Source organism: Onthophagus taurus, chromosome 11 (genome assembly GCF_036711975.1).
Source record: "Onthophagus taurus isolate NC chromosome 11, IU_Otau_3.0, whole genome shotgun sequence".
Taxonomy (NCBI): domain Eukaryota; kingdom Metazoa; phylum Arthropoda; class Insecta; order Coleoptera; family Scarabaeidae; genus Onthophagus; species Onthophagus taurus.
Genome location: NC_091976.1, coordinates 21,598,165 through 21,620,344, shown reverse-complemented (window position 1 = coordinate 21,620,344; position 22,180 = coordinate 21,598,165). Strand labels below are relative to the sequence as shown.

General features: G+C 34.8%; 2 protein-coding genes across 5 annotated transcripts in view; one reads left to right on the top strand and one right to left on the bottom strand.

Moving 5' to 3' along the window:
* LOC111418068 (TBC1 domain family member 15-like) overlaps positions 1-22,180 on the top strand; it is a 245,047-nt gene that overhangs the window by 109,365 nt on the left and 113,502 nt on the right. The gene's annotated exons all lie outside the window — the stretch shown is intronic.
* LOC111418066 (dachshund family transcription factor) overlaps positions 1-22,180 on the bottom strand; it is a 198,862-nt gene that overhangs the window by 69,301 nt on the left and 107,381 nt on the right. For all 4 annotated transcript variants that reach the window (XM_023050497.2, XM_023050498.2, XM_071199707.1 and 1 more), the window contains 2 exons: positions 6,321-6,397; positions 1,660-1,866 (listed from right to left, as the gene is read on the bottom strand). In XM_023050497.2, the coding sequence (XP_022906265.1) occupies positions 1,660-1,866; positions 6,321-6,397 (284 nt within the window). The remainder of the gene's footprint in view (positions 1-1,659; positions 1,867-6,320; positions 6,398-22,180) is intronic.

The window sequence follows — 22,180 nt, the reverse complement described above, 5'->3', positions numbered from 1 at the left end:
AAATTAGGGAAGTATTAGGATAGTAGGGAGTTACCTTTTAAGGCAAGTTTAAGAGATAGGAGCAGCAAAATCGATCATTTCATTTGTTGTTTGGTTCCTTTATGGGCCCTTATCTTGCCTTTATGGCACATTCTTATAGATTTCCAACTTAATTTTCCATTCTTGACTTTTAACGATTGTAATAATTGCCACATTTATTTCAATACCATAGATATTAAGATAAATGTCTATGATTCTTTTCTGGGTAATCATTAGGATGACTGATTAAGATAAGTATAGTCTTTAATCTTATTCTGGTGAAACATTAATTTTTGTTATGTAATTTTGATATGATTCTCTCTAACATGGCAGTAATATGTGTTCTTCCAATTTCTTTCAAATATCATATCGTGTTTTCAAATTGTTGTGGACCTCTTCCACTGATGTTGTTCATGTTGGTTATTTTTTATTCTTAGGCACGATTCTACTTTGCTCAATTTTCAGAAAACCACAGTTTTTTAATATGTCAAATTTAATTACTTTTTATCATTTTCTTTCCAAAATAATGGAATCAATTCCAAAGTTGTCAGAAACAAATTATAGTAATTACCTTCATAAAATATCTCAATAAATATCATACGAAGCAAATCAAAATATGAGAGTGTAAGAGAACTTAGGTTGCACATCATTTCCTAGGAGAAGCATTTAAGCATAACGCAGACCATAGAAGCACTTCTAAGAGTGTCCCCCAATGTACAGAGATGCCATAACACCAATATACTTAAAATGGTGTATTAATAGATAGTGTACTAATGTATACATAGAAAAGATTTTTAATGATGATTATGTAATCGTAATTGAAATTATAGTACGTGTTCATAATAATAGATGGCAGCAAACGTAACTTTCAAGCAACGATCAACTTTCTAATTAAAAATAACTCTGAATGCATCGGCTGTATTTTTAATTATTTTATATTCTGTGATTTCCAATACAGAGTGTTTCTTTGGTTGTAGTTCAAAATTTTCGGTGTGCTTTAATTAACATCGAGTGCACGAACGTGAACAAATTCATTATTCTTCAAGATTTAATTAAATTGATACATAAAATAAGTTCTATTTTCCATAAATTATCAAAATAAATCATGAAAAAAATTAATGTTTACAAAACAACTTTAAAAGATGTGATCGTACTTGAAGAGCTCATAATTTCTGCAGACAATATTAATTAGCATGAAGAGAACGTTCGATAATACCGTGGTACCTAATAAGATGTCAAAACCGGGCATGCGTAGACCCCATCCATCTTCCATCACATTTTTTTAGTCTTTCTCGTTCCCTGTCGCTCGTGCTATAGAAAATTCGATCCTTGTCGCTTATTTTAAAACAAACAAATTAGGCGGTTAACCGGGCACGCAAACGCTCGCCCCAAATCGCGACCGTAATTTATTTTCCGTTATTGAAAACTTATATCATTCGCTCACGAAGGATGCCGGATCACGTTCCGGTCCGTTTCGGATGGATCTCAAAGGAATCTCTTGAGGCCCTAAATGCTTATTTTTAAACCTGTTGACGGCGGTATTTCATCCCGAGGGGCAGCACTTAGCGCGTCCGACCAATTTCTTAATCGATGACAAACGATTTCGTGGAATTAAAACAGAAAATTTGTTTTTTTTTTCACCTTGATCTTTCTCGTCATCATCTTCTGGTTCTGAAATATTATCGTCCTCATCGTCGTCTGCTGCGGATCTAGGCGATCGAGGCGTCGGTGGTGCATCTGGACCATCAGCTTCACTTCCAGAATGGTCAGCATCACCCATAGAACCGGCGCTGCCACCACCGCTTTTCGATAAGTTTAAAACAGGGCTGTGATCTTCTGTTGGGGATCCTACAAAGTCGGAAAAAAGAAAAAAATTAATAAAAATAAATCCTCTTGGCGCTTTTTTCTACCGTTTAAGCCGTACAAGGGACTTTATCTCTCAATAACACCGCTTCGACGGACAATAAAAAAGAGCTTAACAATAAAACCGACTATAAAACTGGGCGCAATTACAACGGTTTATTGTGCAATTCGTGCAGGGGGTGTGGTATAGATTCACCTGGACTCAACGTCGACGCAAATTTAGGGGTGGTAATAAACAATAATCCAATAAAGGGTCTCCCGGAAAAATTAAACACGAGCAAATTAAAATTAAACGCGAGCGGCGCGCGTCCAGCAACGCGAATAAAAACTTAACTATCCAGTTGGTTTTAATTAATGGCCGTAAAAAACTGCTCTCCGAGGTCCCCACTTGGCTCTGTATGCTGTTACTACCACCGGAATAAGTCGGAAAGAATAAACGGGTCTCGGGAAGCGAGATGGAACGTTGGGTAATAAATCGCCCTTTAAAAGGGAACGGATAGCCGGAAAGGATTCACAATTAAACCGGGAGCCAGAGATATTTAAACGGACGTCACGGATTTTCGATGGACACAACCTGGACCTGTCCAGATTCAAAAGGGGTCGAATATAAATTGTACCCGATTCTCTATACTCAATTTTAAATTGGGGGCGAGAATCTAAATTCATCAAACCCGACAGTTTTATAACCAAACTAATTTGTCAATATCTTATTTCAATTAAAACGAAAAATATTTCAAGTAAACAATTTTACTAGAAAAGTTTTCTAATCATGCTGATTACGAATTTATAGAACTCAAATTTTAAATAGAAATATTTTAATTGTTTTTAGCAATTTAATAGCAAAAACTAAAAGTTATAAACGTCGTCATTGCATTGAGGCACGAATGCGGTAAGTCTTGCATATTAGAATGCAAATGTTCTGTGTTTTAATGCATTTCAATAAAAACTTAACGACCAAATAATAGCAACGAAACGCCATAAGAAGTTCTTAAACCTTAACTATTCTCGGCCGAGGTCAACATCGATTGGAGATTCGTGCGGAATTTGTTGTACAATACTGACGAATTTTAATTTAATACAGTATTATAGATAATTTGGACCTACTTATAACCTGGTGTTCATCATTTGGTCTTAGACTGAGGAAGATGCATGGGTAGATACAGGATTTATTGATTTATGTTTGGCTTTAGCAATAATTTTAATAATAATTATATAATAGGCTTGAAAATATTTAAGATTACTAAATGCTTGCCTAATTTTGAAATTGGGATTAATGTAGGAGCAAGTTTATTTGCAAAATCTGGCTGAGTGAGCCAGCTATGAGCAGACATTTACTACCTATACATTAGGCTAAATATAGAAAAGTTAGACTAAACCTAGAGATGAATATGGACACGATCTTTTTTCCTAACCAGTCCGATGATCACGACATGTTTTTGGACGCTGTAAATAAAAAGCATCGGAACCGACTGGACCCAGGTTAAAAAAGGCATCGTCAAAATATCGGAACATTTCATGATCCCTGAAATGTTTCTCACTAAGTTTTAGTTTCTCATTTACACCATAATGTCCCTTGTTGAACTACTTGCACAGTAGAGTGTGTTGTGAGCAAAACGGGCACTCTAGGCCATTTTTCTAAGTGATTTAGACATTCCAGCAAACTTTTAGAATAGGGACTTCAAACTACCCGTATACAGTATTCAGACAGCAAACAGTATTTAGTTATTATAATTAGAATAACGTTCCAAACTTTCTAAAATAGGTGCTTATTATTCTATAAGCTCAGCTTTACAATCTTTGAAACATTACAACATTGAGCTTCGGACATATTGTTGGTATCCTTCATAAATAAACCATATCATATATATAGTACAAAACATTTTTGTAAATCAGTTACCTTCTGCAGTGATTTGACACGAAATCCAGAAGCTTGTAAACCTAAAATCAATGCAATAGAAGCTTGAACAATTACAATCAGAATCACATTAAGATCATGATTAAGGTCATGATGCATCTATTCTCACTTTTGATGATCTGCGATGTTGGTGTATACTCAATTCGACAATCTATATGACTTACATTATCTTGAAGGTGTAACCATTCAAGACTTCCTTGCCAATTGTGCAGTTAATTTGAAGTTATACAACTATAGTTTAGCTAGCAACGATTGTAAGTAGTAAATTGTTTACATTAACTCGTGATTTAGTCGAAATTCTAAGTGACACTGTACGTGATACTTAAGTACAGCAAAATTTTGAAGCTGACAATGACAATTAATAAATCGTCTGAAAAAATAGAGAAACGATATGAAAAGTTCGAAAGGATTTATTGATACGAGAAGATACGAAAGATTGATACTAGTTATTAGAAGAAACATAAACAAATCAGCTGAAGTCATTCCAGAAGCTATTAAATAAGTGTACGCAAAATTATGGATTGCCGAGTTGTTTAGCAAGATGATCTTAGAATAATAATGATAGTTTTAACGCTGACATTTGATCTGGGCTCCAAACATACGTTTTAGTGGTGCAAAATTGGTGAAATTACAAATCATATTGCAGCAAAAGTCTTTAATTATGGATATTCTGGACAATTCTTCTATTATGGACAATTGGTCCAATTGGGAGTGTGAAGACATCGTCACATTAATGGAAGACTATAAATCTAAGATCCCAAAAAGTCTAAGCCTTAAACTATACCAGTCTAATTTGATAAAACAAGACATTCTGAATATTCGTAATCAGCACAAAGAAATCTTAAATCAACTCTTCCTTTCTGATGTTCTGAAATAGTAAATAATCGTCTTGGTTTTCTACGCACATAACAAAAATGATTCTTAACTACAGACAAATTTAACGCTAACTGAGGTTGGGATGACTTAGGAGGAATACAGATGAAGAATTAAAGGAATTGGATACCAATGAAGAAGAATCCACATGATTAGGATGAAACGTGCTTCTTCCTCTGCTCTTATGATGAAATATTCATACTACAAGGTTTGCAAGTTTTGAAAAATGTTGAAGCTGCCAATAACAATAAATCGTCTGAAAGAATAGAGGAACGATATGAAAAGTTAGAAAGGATTCATTGACACGGAGCTATATTAAGTTTTTTGTGATTTTGGTTGTGGTGGTACGTTGACAGACAAGCTTATTGACGTGTTAACTGGTCACTGTGGTCTAGTTATTAGAAGAAACATAAACAAATCAGTTGAAGTCATTCCAGAAGCAATTATACAAGTGTACGCAAAATTATGGATTGCCGAGTTGAGTAGCGAGATAATCTTAGAATAAATGTAAGTTTTAACGCTGACATTTGATCTGGGCTCCAAACCTTCGTGTTAATGGTGCAAAAATTGTTGAAATTACAAATCATATTGCAGCAAATGTCTTTAATTATGGATATTCTGGACAATTCTTCTATTATGGACAATTGGTCCAATTAGAAGTTATAACTATAAATCTAGGATCCCAAAAAGTCTAAGCATTAAACTATGCCCGTCTAATTTGATAAAACAAGACGTTCTGAATATTCGTAATCAGCATAAAGAAATCCTAAATCAACTCTTCCTTTCTGATGTTCTTAAATAGTAAATAATCGTCTTGGTTTCCTCGGCACATAACAAAAATGATTTTTAAGTACAGAAAAATTTAACGCTAACTGAGGTTGGGATGACTTAGGAGGAGTACAGATGAAGAATTAAAGGAAGTTACCAATGAAGAAGAATCCACATAATTAGGATGAAACGTGCTTCTTCCTCTCTGCTCTTATAATGAAATATTCATACTACAAGGTTTGCAAGTGTTGAAAAAATGTTGAAGCTGCCAATAACAATTAACAATTGTGCAGTTAAGTTAATTTGAAGTTATACAACTATAGTTTGATACGAGAAGATACGAAATATTGATATTAGTTATTAGAAGAAACATAAACAAATCAGCTGAAGTCATTCCATAAGCCATTCAACAAGTGTACGCAAAATTATGGATTGCCGAGTTGAGTAGCGAGATAATCTTAGAGTAATAATGGTAGGTTTAACGCTGACATTTGATCTGGGCTCCAAACATACGTTTTAGTGGTGCAAAAATTGTTGAAATTACAAATCATATTGCAGCAAATGTCTTTAATTATGGATATTCTGGACAATTCTTCTATTATGGACAATTGGTCCAATTAGAAGTTATAACTATAAATCTAGGATCCCAAAAAGTCTAAGCATTAAACTATGCCCGTCTAATTTGATAAAACAAGACGTTCTGGATATTCGTAATCAGCACAAAGAAATCTTAAAATCAACTCATCCTTTCTCATGTTTTTAAATAGTAAATAACCGTCTTGGTTTCCTCGGCACATAAAAAAATGCGTATACAGACCGTGTTATTTCAGTTTACATCGTTAGGCTCTTGATAAATGCACAAACATTAACGAAAACTACTCACCGTTTCTCGGGCTGAGGTCACGAACCTTTTGGTCGAGCGGCAAGGGTCTATCTGGATCGCCCCTTTCTTCCCTTAGCCTGCAATAAGAAAACACAAAAAAAACATGAATTGAGTCGAATAAAAATGCAAATAAGATCAAATTCGAAAAGGACACGAAAACAAATTATTACTATCTCTAAATCTCTAACAAAAAAAACTAAGAAAAGAAAGAAAGAAAAGAAAAAGGAATGGGGTTTTAATTCAAATGTATAAGAAAGACGAAGAGGGATGGTGAGTTAAAAATGTTACGGTCAGAGTAGGATGGTCGGTTGTTGCGATTTAGTCGTTCATTATAAATGCATTACATTCGGTTTGCGCCGGACATGCAACTCGGCGATTTGATCTTCGATATTGCGATACCATCTTCGTTTTCAAAAGTTGAAAATTCGACAGCTGTGAATTTTTTCGTGTTTAATTAACACAAAAAGATAACTAAGTTTTGACTAATGATCTTCTAAAAACTGTAAACCCCCCGCTGTTTGAGTTAAAAATCATTATATTTTTTTAAAATAATTATTTTGTATATATTTTTTTATAAAGTTACTATTTCTTGCAAATCATTAACCCCTTTTACCTGAAAATAAAAGGGGCGGTAACATGGTCCGTGATTAAAGAAAAAGGGGAAGACGAAGAAGGGAGGGAGAAAGCCCGCTCCCTAATATAACATGTCTACAGCAGAAATGAAAATAATTAAATAATAACGAAGCAAGAATAAGAGGCCGCGTAATGATTATATCAAAGAAGGGTTAAGTCGGGAGGAGCGCCTCGAAGCGGGGACAGAAACCCACCCTTCACCTCCTCATCCTCATCTTCACCGATTCCATCTGATCTGCACCGGCAAAGCTTTCAGCAAGATTTTGATTAGTCATAGAGACAATTTAACCGGCGTAATAAAGATAGAAATCTAAATGTAAAACAGTAGCCGGGCGCCCGATGCTGTACCCCAGACACGAACCGATTGAATTTTTTGATCGGTATAAATTGATACAAGAACCTTTTGGATTCATTATGACTAGGCGTTAAATTATTGAAATGTTATTTATTATGTCTTAAACAAATATTATCATTTTCTTTTTAAAAAGGTGATAAATGCTCGAGAAAAAATGATAAATGATGTGGGATTTTCTGTCACACCGATCTACACCCTCGCTAATGATTCTCTAATTTCACTTTTCGACTTTCTCCCCTTATCAAAATCATGGTTGGAGATGGACTGCGGAAATTCTACGCGCACCATCCCTGTTAATGATAAAAATACTTAATTCCCGCTGACGTCCGCAGAAACGGCATTATAATTAATGATAAAGGGAGAAACGTAAGATTAGCCGCGTCCGCTCTGCCAGTGGCGTCCTTCCCGTAGAATTTTCGGGAGGGGTTAACGGTTACAAGACGAGAGTCCCGGACTCGCGCCCATGTTTGAATAGGACGGTCTGCGCAGATAACTTTCGCATAATTAATCTTAATATCGTATTCTCGGATTGTTCTCTCGTTTCTCGCCGACCCTTTTCTCATCCCACCCTTCTTCCTTTCTCGCTCACTCTCAAATCTCGCTTCATCGATCCTTTTCACCCTCTCTCCACCTCGTTCTCGCTAAAATACTATCTGCACCGATACATCTGTTAATTAACTGCAACGGAGTCGATGTTGGTGGAGAGAAAAGGATGGCTTTAAAAAAATAGAAAAAGATAAAAACAAGAGACGTGCCAATATTGAATTACAGTCCAATTTGTCAGGGTTTTGTTTCTTCCGCGGCGATGCCTCGATTTGCATCTAACCGTGTCTCGTATTGATTATTTATTAATAAGCGTGAGAATGCTACGGCAACGACGAGATGATAAATGGGACTACGATTTTAAAAAGAATAGAAAAAAGATCACATCTTGTGAATCCACCCTCAAGACTTTTTTTTTGATTATGGGGTGGTTACAAATGAGAGAATTTGGTGTGACGAAACAAAGACAACATGAATCGAGGAAGGTTATAAAATAAATAAGAACAACAAGGATGACAAGAACGAAGTTACCATCCCCTTTTTCGCCTTTTTTTTTTTCGACGACCTCACAGTTAGAGTTACAGAGGGGATTTCGTCAAAGATGTCACCCGAGTGATTAATGATCTCATTTTAATAATAACTCGTGTACGGAAGCGAGAGGAGTCGACTTGTGTGTCGAGTCCAACGGCGACTCGTTTATTAAAAAGAAACATCGCCGAAAACGCATCCAATAAGAGAGAACGAAAGATGTCTCGAGAGAGAGAGAACTTTTTTTGGAGAGTGATGTAGTAGTGTAGCTTCAGGGCCCTGTACGACAGGAAGGCCAGCTTCCGATTTTATTTTATTAATTACTCCCTTGGATTAATAAGCGATGACAGCGTGTTTTATTAAGCAAAAGGTGCAGCATCCTCGACGACGACGGCAAATCTTCTGATGATGGATCGTTTATGCGAGAATGTTTCGGATTGGTGATTTTCAGAGGATTTATTGTTATCTTGTTATTATTAAGTTAGGGAAAGAAGTAAAATGTTTTTTAGTTAATTATTTTGAGCCCAACCCAAATTCTTATTACACTGATCGACACGGTTTTTTCTACACCGATTCTTTATGCTAATTGGATCGCGTTAAACATCACTTGATTAAGCGACATTTTATAGTTTTTCGAGATTTTCATACTGTCTGGTAGGTAAAGGTGTAACTTATCTTAGAAAAAATGCAGAATACCGAAATACCTAAAATACTAATTGTTTTAAAGGATAAAGCTAAGACGATTTCAAGTCCGATTTGCATCATACGTCTACAAGAAATTCTACAATAGAAAAAATAGATGAACCTACAATTTCGGGCTGGTGTCGTTTTCTAGTTCTAGTTTTACACTAGCACTATTACTAGAACTAACACAAGACTTAGAATTAGAATCATTCGCGTTTAGCCGTCTTTAGAGACGTGCAGCTAAACCCGAATGTTTCTAATTCTAGGTCTAATGTTAGTTCTAGTGGCAGTGGTAGGTAGCACTAGTTAGCATAAGATATTACTATGTTGTATATTTTTATTGAACTAAAACTAGAACGAGAACTAGAAACATTTGGGTTTAATCGTGAAATAAACATTCAGTTGTCAATGTTAACTTTAATTTTATTAGTATATTCGTTATCTTCATAACATAACCTTTAAAATGAGTCCAAACTTGACGCGTTTATCTCAAAAAACCAAAAAGTTCGAACTTTCAACTTTTAATTTTGACATATTTGTCAACTTCATAAAAAATCCTTTAAAATAAGTCCAAACTCGACATATTTAACTTTAATATTAACGGAAATACAATCACTTCCGGTTTGAAACGTCAACGTCAATTTTGACATATTTGTCATCTTCATTAAAACACCTTTAAAATGAGTCCAAAGATGACGCACTAATCTCAAAAAACAAAAAAGAATAAAAAATATTAAACACGAAATTAGCAACAATGAAGATAGCAATTTAATTTTTAAATATTAATACCAACCTTAATTTTTTATTTTTTTTTATTATATATTTGTTTTTGTGACAAATATTAAGACATTTTATAAAAATTAAGAATATCTCTTGCTTATATCTCGAGATATTGGAATTAAACGTATCATGTTTGGACTCATTTTAAAGGAATTTCACGACGATTACAAATATGTCAAAATTGACGTTGACATTCTTAACCGGAAGTTAACCATAACTTCATTAATATTGAATATAAATATGTCGTGTTTGTACTCATTTCAAAGGATTTTTAATGAAGATTACAAATATGTCAAAATTGAGGTTGACATTTTAAACCTGAAGTTAGTTATCAGATAATAGAAGTTTTATAACTGAAGTTAATCTAGTGTTAGTCACTTTTCCGCACTTTCTTTTTATTTTTAACGTGTTTTTTGGATCATTTCACATGATTCTTGAATTTTTCCAAGTTTCTTAATATTTCTTTTGTTAAAAAAGAACGTTCTTCAATTTTAACCTGTAAACTTGTAATACTTCGTCCTTAATTTCATTTTACAACATTTTAAACTTTAATTTTGTAAATTAGTAACTAATAATCTGATTTCGACTTTGATACGTGATCTTTTTCAACAAAATAAAAAGAAATATTAAAAAACTTGTTTGTAAAATGGATCAGATGAGAGATATTAATCTATTTGTAGAGTCTCTGAAGATGGCCAAGGGCCGAAACTGGTTAGACTTAAATTCTAATTCCAAACAATTTTTAATAGTTTGAGCCTATCTATTCTGAGAAGTCTTATATTTTTAGAGAGATGAAAACGAAAATCCCATTTTTCTCAACATTATTTATTTATCGCTTAGTCAAGTGATGCATAACGTGGTCCAATTATTACCCTCATTATAAAACAGCAATTATTCTTTTTTCTGTCAGCTACAAATTTGATGTTTTGATGACTTTACTGTATTTTCCGCTAATATTACTGTACGTAGTGTCGAATTGCATCAAGTTATCCTTTAAAACAGTGTCAAATTGTAAATTTAGCATACATAACATAATCGTTGTTAGTTTCCCAACATGCAAAGGAAGTGTATTAATCAATTTTTGCTACGTATGTGGTGAACTGACTTTCAAAAGCCAGCGACGAAATTTCACTAAACTCTTGAAGCAGTGTTATCGTGTATATTTTGGTTTCTCTGTGGGTGATCAAGAATCTTACAGGTTGAGCAAAAGGAACGCGATATATGTCTTTCGGAAAACCCATGATTTGGACAGAACCTGTAAATCACGTATCTGATCGCTACTTTTGCTTGACTAATATAAATGGAATGAGTAGGCCATCAAAACGTACTGTGAAATATGCAAATGTACATTCTGCATCACAACCACTTCGTCATAGCCAAATCAGACAAATGACACAGCAAATGATATCATTGATTTACCTTCATGTAGTGCAATTGATTCATGATCCAATCTGTGTGCCTGAGAAGGTAAGAAACCTCATTTCCGAACTCAAGCTGATATTAACGATCTGGTTCGCGATTTAAAATTATCAAAAAAGCAGTCTGAAGTATTAGGATTTAGATTGAAAGAATGGAATTTACTTCATTTCGATACTCAGGTGTGTCTTTTTCATAGCCGAGACGAAGAACTAACAAAATACTTGTCAAAAGAAGAAAATGTAGTTGTATTGCAATGATATTACATCGGTCATGAACTTACTAGATATTGAATTTGAACCACAAGATTGGCGCTTGTTTATAGATTCGTCAAAAACCATTTTAAAAGCTGTACTCTTGCAAAATGGAAATAGATTACCCACTGTTCCGGTAGCATATGCTTCCGGTATGAAAGAAACTTACGAAAACAAAAAAATTGGTACTAGATAAATTCAGTATAATTAATATTCATTTAAACTATGAGGTGACTTCAAAGCCATTGCTTTACTTCTGGGATTGCAGCTGGGTTTTACAAAATATTCTTGCTTTTTATATCAGCACTTCAGAGGTAGGGTGTGTTAAGTCACATTTTTCCGAAATGAGTTATCTCCACCATGTGTATTTGTTTAAACATTAACCCATTAAACCAACTTTTTTTTTTAATTGTAATTTGCCAAGAGGGGGCACGTTAAAATTTAAAATCCCCAAATGGGGATCGTGGCAGCTAATGGATTAAGTCCACTTTCAAATCTCTCTCCTTAAAAATTTCGAGTTTGTGACTTAACATACCTTACCTCTGAGGAGCTGATATGTGTATGTGAGTGGGACAGCAGAGATCGAAACAATCACTACCGCAAGAAAGAATGCCCAAAGCGCGAGTGCCTCACTCCTGGGAATAAAAATGTTTTACACCCTTCTCTTGTCTAGCCCACCAGAGTACTTCTGCCACCACTACATAATATATAAAACTAGGCACTGCATATAAATAAAGGAAGGAATTTTCGTCGAACCTCAAATCAAGGAAGTGGATTGGAAAAGTTTTAAAAATGTGCAACATTTTTTAGGCAACCAAAAAGCAAGTAACTACAAAGATCTGATAAAAGAAATGGTTGTCAAAATATAATATGTCATTCAAAATTCACTCTTTATACTCGCACCTCGACTTCTTTCCCAAGAACCTAGAAGATGTTAGCGACGAACATGGAGAAAGGTTCCATCAGGATATTTCCAGTATGGAAAAACAATACCAAGGCAAATCGAGTCCTCATATGTTGGGAGATTTTTGTTGAAAACATATTTTCAAGTAGTAGTTCATGTAAAGTCTCAGTATTTTTTATAAATTATAAATTTTTCTACACCTGTTTCCACCTTAGGGAATCTAAATAAAATCAAAAATGCCAAAAAAAGTGCATGTGACAAATTAAAAGTTCGTTTTTGTCAATCAGTGTTATTAAAGGAAATTGGGTATTACACGAATTATACGGTGAATTTACCATTCACATTTTGTAAATCAATTTTAAAGTGTGAAGGTGAATTAAAAAATATCGTTCTCGATTATAATTGAAAGCTAATACAGGTTAATGATCAAAATGATATTTGAGAATTTCCTGATTAGGTCCCTTGAGAGTTTTCCTATAACGGTAATCGTACGCTAATGTATCGTTAAAAAAATGTCTGTACACAACAAAAGAGATAATGTTCGTTGAGGGGTTGGTAACGAGCAACAACAGCATTCGTTGATAAATTGCTTGTGTTTGCGATCTTTCTCGGTTCAGCTTATAAATCTTGCGGATTAATTTTCAGCGCGCGCGTTGCGTAGACAATAAGAGAAACAAGGCGAGGACCGAGAGTCGATTGGAAATAATTAAAACACGAGAAACGACGTCCGATGCCCGTATAATTGCGTGTCCATAAATAACCGACGTGTTAGGCTCGTTAGATTTTTTACCTTAGCCGAAAATTAATTACCCCCGGCACGCCCACTCGTAAATACGTCAAACATTGTTGGCCGGCGGTCGACGCCTCCCTCTTCGTCTCCCTTGTTCCCCTTCGTTCTCATCGTCGTCTCGCAAAAGTAATCGATTATAATTTCGCTGTCTTAATTAGCGGCCAGAATGTAAACAAGCACGGAATGACCGTTCTCTCGTTGATTGCCCAACCAATTTTAAGCGAAACTCTTTAACGAATGTCATTTGTATTCAACAAATTGGATCTCAAAAATTTTTTTTTGAAACAAATTGTGGTCGTTTATCAAAAAAAAAAAAGTAAAATATGGTAATAGTTGCATTGTTGGTGGTGAAAAGTTACCCACAAAATCGAATTGATTCATCTGCGTATGATAGATGGGGTTCTCGGCGAGTAGAAAGGGCCCTAGATTTACATATTTCAACAAAAATCGTCCAGTGCACTCGTCGGGTGTAGAGCACAAGCGAAGTCAGCACTTCACGAGGGCCCTCTTCGTTTACTTTAAAATCGAACAGATGGCGCTATTCCTTGCCGCTCCACCATCGGCAATTATCTCCACACAGATTTTTCCCTTTTCACCTTCCCCCCGGTTCAAACTTTTCGCCTTCATAACTTTTTGCTCATCTTTCGCGTCGTAAATACCAGATTTTACGGTTATCCTCGAAAATTTTTCTTCCCTCTTAACTCTTCGCCCCGGAAAATTACGCACATAACTTTTCGGAGCTCTTTGAACCGATGCAATATCTAACTCGACGATGGAATCGATTTCAAATTGTTCAAATTAAAATGATTAAATACATAGTATAGAACTTTGAAATGAAACGATGAAATCAATATCAAACGTAATAAGGGAAGAATGAGGGTTTCATCTCCACCCCTTATTGTATTCGAACATAGAAAGAGAAAGGAGAGGGAAAATAGTTTCGAATTTCATTTAAGATTTAATTTGGACCGAGATATGTACATCCCCTTTTAGGATTAGGATACACAATTAAAATCCCAAAGCTTTTGTTAAGCTCACCAGCAAACAAGAAAATCTTATAACCTTTTTGCAACCAATTTTCATCATTTTTTTTTTGACTTTTCAAATTTATTTCTTTTATAACCATCTTTAAAAACGTACAGCTAAACTCGAAACTTTGTATTTCTAGGTTTGGTGTTAGTTCTAGTGATAGTGCTAGTATTAGTTCTAGTTTTAGTTGTTATTCGGCGCTAGGTTGTTGTATATTTTTATTGAATTAAAAGTAGAACTAACACTAGACCTAGAACTAGAAAAATTCGGGTTTATCCGTCTTAAGAGACGTCCGGCTAAATCTCAATGTTTCTAGTTCTAGGTCTGGTGTTGATTCTAGTGATTTAATACTAGCACTGTCAGTAGAACTAACACTAGACCTAGAACTAGTAACATTTGGGTTTAACCGGCTTAAGGGAGGCACGGCTAATTCCGAATGCTTCTAGTTCTAGGTCTACTGATGACAGTGCTAGTGTTAGATCACTAGAACCGAATGTTTCTAGTTTTTGGTCTAGTGTTAGTTCTAGTTTTACACTAGCACTATCACCAGAACTAACACAATACCTAGAACTAGAATCATGCGGGTTTAGCCACCTTAATAAACGTACGGCTAAATCTGAATGTTTCTAGTTGTAGGTATTGGGTCTCATTCATCATCATATTTTCCTCAAACCAATGACAAGAAGAACATAACCTCACGTTAAAATTTTATTTCTGTTCTTCCATCGGTTTGTGATTAACTAAAAATGTGTTATTCTTCCATACACATAAGCGTATATAAAGGAATACGGTGTGTTGATCCAAATACTGAGATAAGTGTCAAATATTTACAAGAGCTCAATGAGACTCATTGAAAATTAATAACCAAGCTCGGATGACATCAGGAACACACTTCTCAGTGATATCTGATATCTCCTAGTTGGTTAACTTAAACGGACATTATACAGGGTGAATGCACAAATCATTCTTCCATCCTTTCTTTGGTTTTCCTCTAGCTCTCTGTGGACACCACAATCCTCTTATCAATCGTCTACATTCCTCTCTTTCTTTGCATCTTTTCCCGATGTCTCAACCATGTTATTCTTTGTGCTTTTATGTTTCATACTATGTCTGCACTATCCATGAGCTGATTCCATTTTGTGTTTCGATTATCTACACAGTATTTTACTCATCATTAGGTGCTCAGATTATCTACGTCTCTTCTTCGGAGTCTTGTGAACTCCATATATTATGTTTTGGATTCGTTAGTTATTTGAGGCGTCTTTTGTGAGTCGATTAAATTTTTCCCTCAGTGCTCCTTTGATGGGACTTAGGATCACGTCATCATCTGCGTAGGAGATCCAAGCTCCCTCTCATATGAGGCTTCACCTTGCCTAATTTCGCAGTTTATTTCAAACAGTTTCTATTAGTACTGATTAAACTTATCAGCTTCTGCAGTATACCCAGTTTTGCAAGGTGGTGTTTTGCATGTGATTTTTGCTTCTTTTGATGTTTCAAATCAATGGTAATGATGTACAGGTCCATGTTATATTCGAAGAATTTTTCTTGTATATTCCGCAGCACATGGCCTAAATCCACTTTGATATTCTCTTAGGATTCGTTTGGAGTAAGGGTCAAGACGTCCGTATATTATGCCTGATAGCACTTTTTAGATGGTGTTTAGCGGTGTCATGCCTCAGAAGGTGTTATAGTTGAGTTTGTGTCCCTTCTTATAAATGGGCTCGACAACATCTACCTTCCACTATTCTGGAATTTATTCATTTCTCCAAATTTTCTCCATATTTATGTCTGATAGCACTTTTTAGGTGGTGTTTAGCGATGTCTGGCCTCAGAAGATGTTATTGATGACATCTATCTTCCACTCATCTGGAATTTATTAATATCTCCAAATTTTCTGTATTAATACTATCATGTAATATATTATGGGTCTCTACCTACTATAGTTTTAATCGACATGGCATTCTCATATTGAATACATAAAGCTCATTAATCATAAAAACTGATAACGTACCATTTTTATCGTGACATCATCAGTTAAAATTTATTGCTTGAGATATTATGTTTTGCTACCTTCAATGCATTATGCTGCCTGAAAACTACGCGGTAACAAAAAAAATTTTAGAAATTTAGTTCAACATGTTTTGTGATATAAACGCTTATAAAAACAATCTATTTCTTATACAATTAAATGTTAGAGAAAACGTTGTAATTTCCAAAGAACCAGTAACATACAAACTTACAGTAAAAACAAATTAATAATTTATCTCCTGTTGGTATCCAGTTATATTCACTTAGCGATTATCGTTTCTTGCCTTAATATTTACTCGAAAAAACTTAACAAGCGAAATATAAGCAAACAGTTATATTAATTGCGGTATTCCTCGTTATCATAGAAATGCGTTTTAAAATCGTAACGAATCAAAAATAAAATTGAAATTACCATACATTCACTTATTTTAATCGAGGTTTTATTTTTAAGAAATTGAATTAAGTCGTTTTACAGTTAGGGTAATAATCTTGAACTGGATATTATTTCGCGCGGTGGCGTTCGTTTTAAGTGAATTCCAAGTTTAAGATCACATTTACGTTTGAAGGATCTTATCTATCTCTCTCTGTGTTTGAAAAGAGAATTTCTAAGTAGTGAAAATTACACAGAACGACGTCTTGTGTGAGTACTTCCTTTAAACACTTAATTGCTTCAAGTGCGTTAAAACATTTTCTACTAGTACTCAATCGTTAAACGCAGCACTACTTTTTTTTTGTAGAAATATTAAATAATTATTTTAATAGTAATAATTGTTTGCCAATTCTCCCATAAACCGTACCGGATAGGTTATAATTATTAAACCAGAACCGTACGTGAGAGTCCCTTTTAATTAAACGCAAATATTACGTTCATATTTACGTAGGATTAGTATAGGACGACATCTACGACGACGTTTCCGTAAGAATTTTAATTAAATTCGAAATTAAAAGGGAACCATCGAATCGATCTTTCTCTCTTGTTCGGGTTTTAACGATGTTTTTGAAACGAAATAAAAATGCACACACCTTTAATAAAACGTCCATAACGTATACAATATTCATAAATAGGTTGTGTTCTCGACAGTTTAACTCCCTTCCTGTGTGAACTTAAACGCATGCTAACCCACGTGACTGGTCAAATACATTTCCTTTTCATTCTTTACACACCATTTTCGTAAGGGTTAGAATTGAACGGAGACCGCGTCGTGTTTGTTAAACGAAATTATTATTTGCGGAGAAGAGGTGGAAACCCTTGCTTTTTAGGGTTTATTTACTTAACTGACCCACGAATTATACATTGTTAATGTTGAATCAACACGAATTCGAAAATCATCGAAGAAACTTATCCTTGCTACAAATTAGTTAACATAATTAGATTTAATTCTTAAGAAAAAAGGTGTTATTCCGGTCGACGACACGCTAAAATTACCATAACAATAACGACGGAAGCACGGTTCTAATAGCTTTGTAATAAATGAAAGTAGCCAAAAAAAAATCGTTTCGCAAATTAAACCTCGACGCCGAGGTGTTATTAAATCCGAGACATTGTTAGGCCCGCCACCGTTTGGATTAAGTTAGTCAGCGTGTTAATGAAACAATAAGACACCGAAACTAGGAAACGACGGGATAAGACGGTCTGACATTTAATTCTGTTTAACGGCTCAAAATTAGCGTAGAAATGGCTGTCGTAACATCACTACGAAAAGCATTATCCCCTTGGGTGTAAGAGAAAGGATAATTGAATCTCGAAAATCGTATCTAAATAAATTCTTTTTAACCCATTTGCATTTGCAATAACGATTAAAACTAAAATAAACTTAACACTATTTCTAGAAGTTATACTAGCTCTATCATTAGAACTAACACTAAAGCTAGAACTAGAAGCATTCGGGTTTAGCCGTGAAGTCTAGTGTTAGTTCGTTTTTAGTTCTATAAAAAGAGTGTGGCATCAATAAAAATAAGGACAAAAAAGAATCATCATGGTGGACAGATGAAAACCAAAGGGAACGAATGGGAGAAGTTAGCAATAAAACTATTCTATAAGGTATTAAAACAAATAAGACCAGAAAAGTCCAATGATATGCGACCATGCATCCTTAACAAAAAAGAAGAGATATTGATAGACGAAATAATAGATAGGTGGAAAGAATACTTCCAAGAGCTTTTGTGCAGAGAAACAAATATAGCAAAAATTAGACAACATGAAGAAAAGAATAAACATGAAAGAGATGAGATAATATTTGTTGAATTGGAGGAAGCACTCAACACTTTGGAGAATGGGAAAGCTCCAAGCTGGGACAAGGTAACAACAGAAATGCTCAAATACATGTAAATACCAGAGGACTGGAAGAAATCATTAATTGACTGTATTGGACTGTAATAATTATAGGAGTATAAAGTTAATCAGTACAGGAATGAAAATATTAGAACAAATCACAGATAAAAAGCTTACAACAATAATAGAGTCAACACTAAGTGAGGTACAAAGTGGATTTAGAATACATTTTCCATTACAGAGAGACAAATAATGCAAAAAGCGACAAAACAGTATCTTTAGCATTTATATATCTTGAGATAGTTTTCGATAGGGTGCCTAGGGAGAAGTTGTGGGTAATATTAAAGGATAGAAAAGCAGACAATAAGTTAATCCGACTAATAAAACTAATATATGAGCGCAATATAAACATAGTTATCACCAATAAAACAGCATCGGAATCATTTATAACAACAGAGAGGCTAAGACAGGGGGTAACTTGAGTCCAACACTCTTCATTACATATATGGACGACATAAATAAAACATGTACGCGTATGAGCAAGAAGTTTAATGTAGGACACATGAACTTACGAAGAGTAGAAGTATCCGAGGGAGCTTTTTCGCCGACGACATAGTACTAATTGAACAAACAGAGGAAGATAGGAGGAATCTTGATACATGGAACAATGTAGTGAAGGAATATGGCAATGAACAAGTATTAAATAAAAGTCAATGTAATAAGTGAAGAACAGGTAGAGGTATAGATTAAAATAGAAGAACATGTGGAAACATTCCAATATCTAGGAGTGACAATAGAAGAGAATGGTCCACAGGAGGCAGAAATAAATAAAAGAATAGCTAAGACGGTGTAGATATATTATGTCATGAATAACAACGTTATTAGTAGGAAAGAGGTAGCATGGAAAACTGGGTACTAAACAAAATACAGAAAAGCAAGATACAAGCAGCAGAAATGAAATTCCTGAGACGTGGACAAATTCCAGAGGTGTCACATGAGTAGACAAAATCAAGAATATGGAAATAAGGAGGGACTTAGAAGTTACATCAATATTGCGGTATATAGAAGAAAGGCAAGTTGGATGATAGGGATATTTGCAACGAATGGCAAAGAGAATGCAAACCAGACAGATATGAGAAGTAAGAATTGGGAAGAACAAAAAAAGGGTCTTTAGGCAGGAATGCATTTCTACTCAACATTTGAAGAGCGGAGATCAGAAAGAAGGGGGAGTATAATCAGAGCTTTTTCAATATAAGGGAAAATGCTAATATAACTCATAAATATAGATCAATAACACTTCTGCAAAAATCACTAATATTCTTGAGGCAATGGAAGTTATAAATAAGAATCTGTTCAACATTAAATGTTGAATTCTCTAAAATAAGTAGTTCTACAAACTTTTTTTGCAGTGAATTTATCTAACGATTAAGATTTAACTAACAAAAGTAATTAAGAACTCCCTCTCGTGTTATATATTCCAAAAAGTTCTTCGTAGACGTCAACGACGATGACGACGACAAGTCAATCGTAAGTAACTAATTAAAATTTAATTACAACCGCTAGCAATTAACAGTCAATCAGTGGAAGATTCGGTCTCGAAGTTATTAAAACGTATAATTAGGAACGGTAGCAACTGTTAGTCGTCATATCGCTCTCTAAAGACAGAGAGTTTCGTACCCCTCAACGTTTTAGATTGATATTAATAATCTAAAATGCCTTCTACAGCTACTTCTGATTAAGGGTGGCGGCATTCTTCAAACTCCCCAAAAACCCCCTTCGAAATCCACTCGTTTATCGCGGGCGTTGCTTTCGCTTTCGGTTTAAAGTTATTTTCTTTCGCGTCACGTAGAAAGTTTCGCGATATGAAGGAAGTTTGATTGATTGTAGGAGCGAAAGAGAACCGCACAGCCACTATAGAAGCAATCCCCTATACGTATTTCGTGTGTGTCGACAGCTTCCGGCTCCCTCTTTTCGTCTTGATTTGATAAATGCCCCGCTGTCTTGTAAACGATCGTGATTTGACGTTCAACTAACAACGAAACTTATTCTCTACGATGTAAATCGATGTTTCAACACATTTTCTTTGTTCCTTATTTCTTTATATTTTTCTTTTATTTTCGATTCGAAAACAAAAATGTTTAAAATTGCCTCTAAACTCTAATTGTTGGAATACAATTAGAATATTAGATTAGTAGTAAGGGGTGGGTGGGTTCGCGAATTTTGGAGGGTCGCAGATCTTATCTTGAAGCCCTTTGGAACTCTCACAGTTCGACTAAGTGAATTCGACTCCGATCGGGATATAATATCATTTAATGCAATGTCGGTTGATGTAGTACATTACTGTCTGTTTTGGAGTTTGATTGTGTTCCCCGACCCTTTCCAAAATCAACCCCTACGCGACGCGCTACCGTTTCGAAAAGGGGTAGAGAAAGGACTTTATAGGTCTCCTTTGATTTAATCATTTCAAAGCTTGTAAAGCAAGTTTAGAACAAGATTCATGTATTGTATGTCGAAAGAAATGAAGTCAAATTACTTCATAAACATTGTTTTTTATAAAAATTGAAACAAATTTCTTGAAATAACTCAGAAAATAAGATGCGCCTCCGTTAAATCCGTTCAGCTTAGTAACTTCGTATTTATGACTTTCGCTTACATTTTCTTCTCCCCCTTTTCCTTAGTTCCTCTCCATGGTATTCATTCGGCGATGTTTCTCAATTTACTTCTATCCTAAACCCGCGGGATCCCTATCTAAAAGTAGGGGGTGAGCATCTGGGAAGCGAGGAGCGTAAGTGAGCAATAAACAGAAATGCCCGTTGCTGACACGTTTATATTATTTAACCGGGGTTGTTTTTCAGGTATTTTTCGTGAAAAAAGAAGGTTGGGTGTCATCTTTGGGGAGAATACAACACCTGCGACTTTGCGGTTTGCTTTTGGGATCTTCCCAACACTCTCTACAAATCGGCGAAGGGCGTTGTTGAGGAGTAAAAGGGAGGTAATGCACGAAGGCATCACTTTTAAATATTCAGTGCGCATTCGGCACAACACTAAAAGCATTTGGCCATTAAAAAATTAAGCTCCCCCTCCCAACCCCAGCTGGACCGTTATTATTATTATTTTATGCATATTTTACTGCTCGGAAAATGGGTCCGGACTGAGATGGAATCTCCTTTAAGTGTTAAGAGACTTATGGTTGGGAGTAAGAAAAGCTTTGCGAAAGATATTTAAAGGAGTTAAAATTTAAACCAACCCCTTTTTCTAAAGAAATTAATCAAACGCGAATAATTTATTGAGGATTTTAAAACCGAACAAGTTAAGTTTGTTTTCGTATGACAAATAGGTATTTAAACCTATCTTTAAAAAAAAATCTCCCCAAGGAACTTTTTAAGGGGAGGAACTCGACTTGTAGTCAATTTAAATAAAAATCCAATGGAGTTAAAGCTAATAATAGGAACGTGATTTGAATATATTTATAGATTTAAGTTTGTTTTTACAAATTACCAGTTAAAATTTCATGCATCGCTGATGCATAAAATTTAGAGAAAACTTTCATACATAATCAGATTGAATTTATTTATTTTCTTTTTAACTTTTTAATTTTTTTATGGGCTGTCAACAAGACTGGGTTTAGGTAGCCCTGTTTGGCA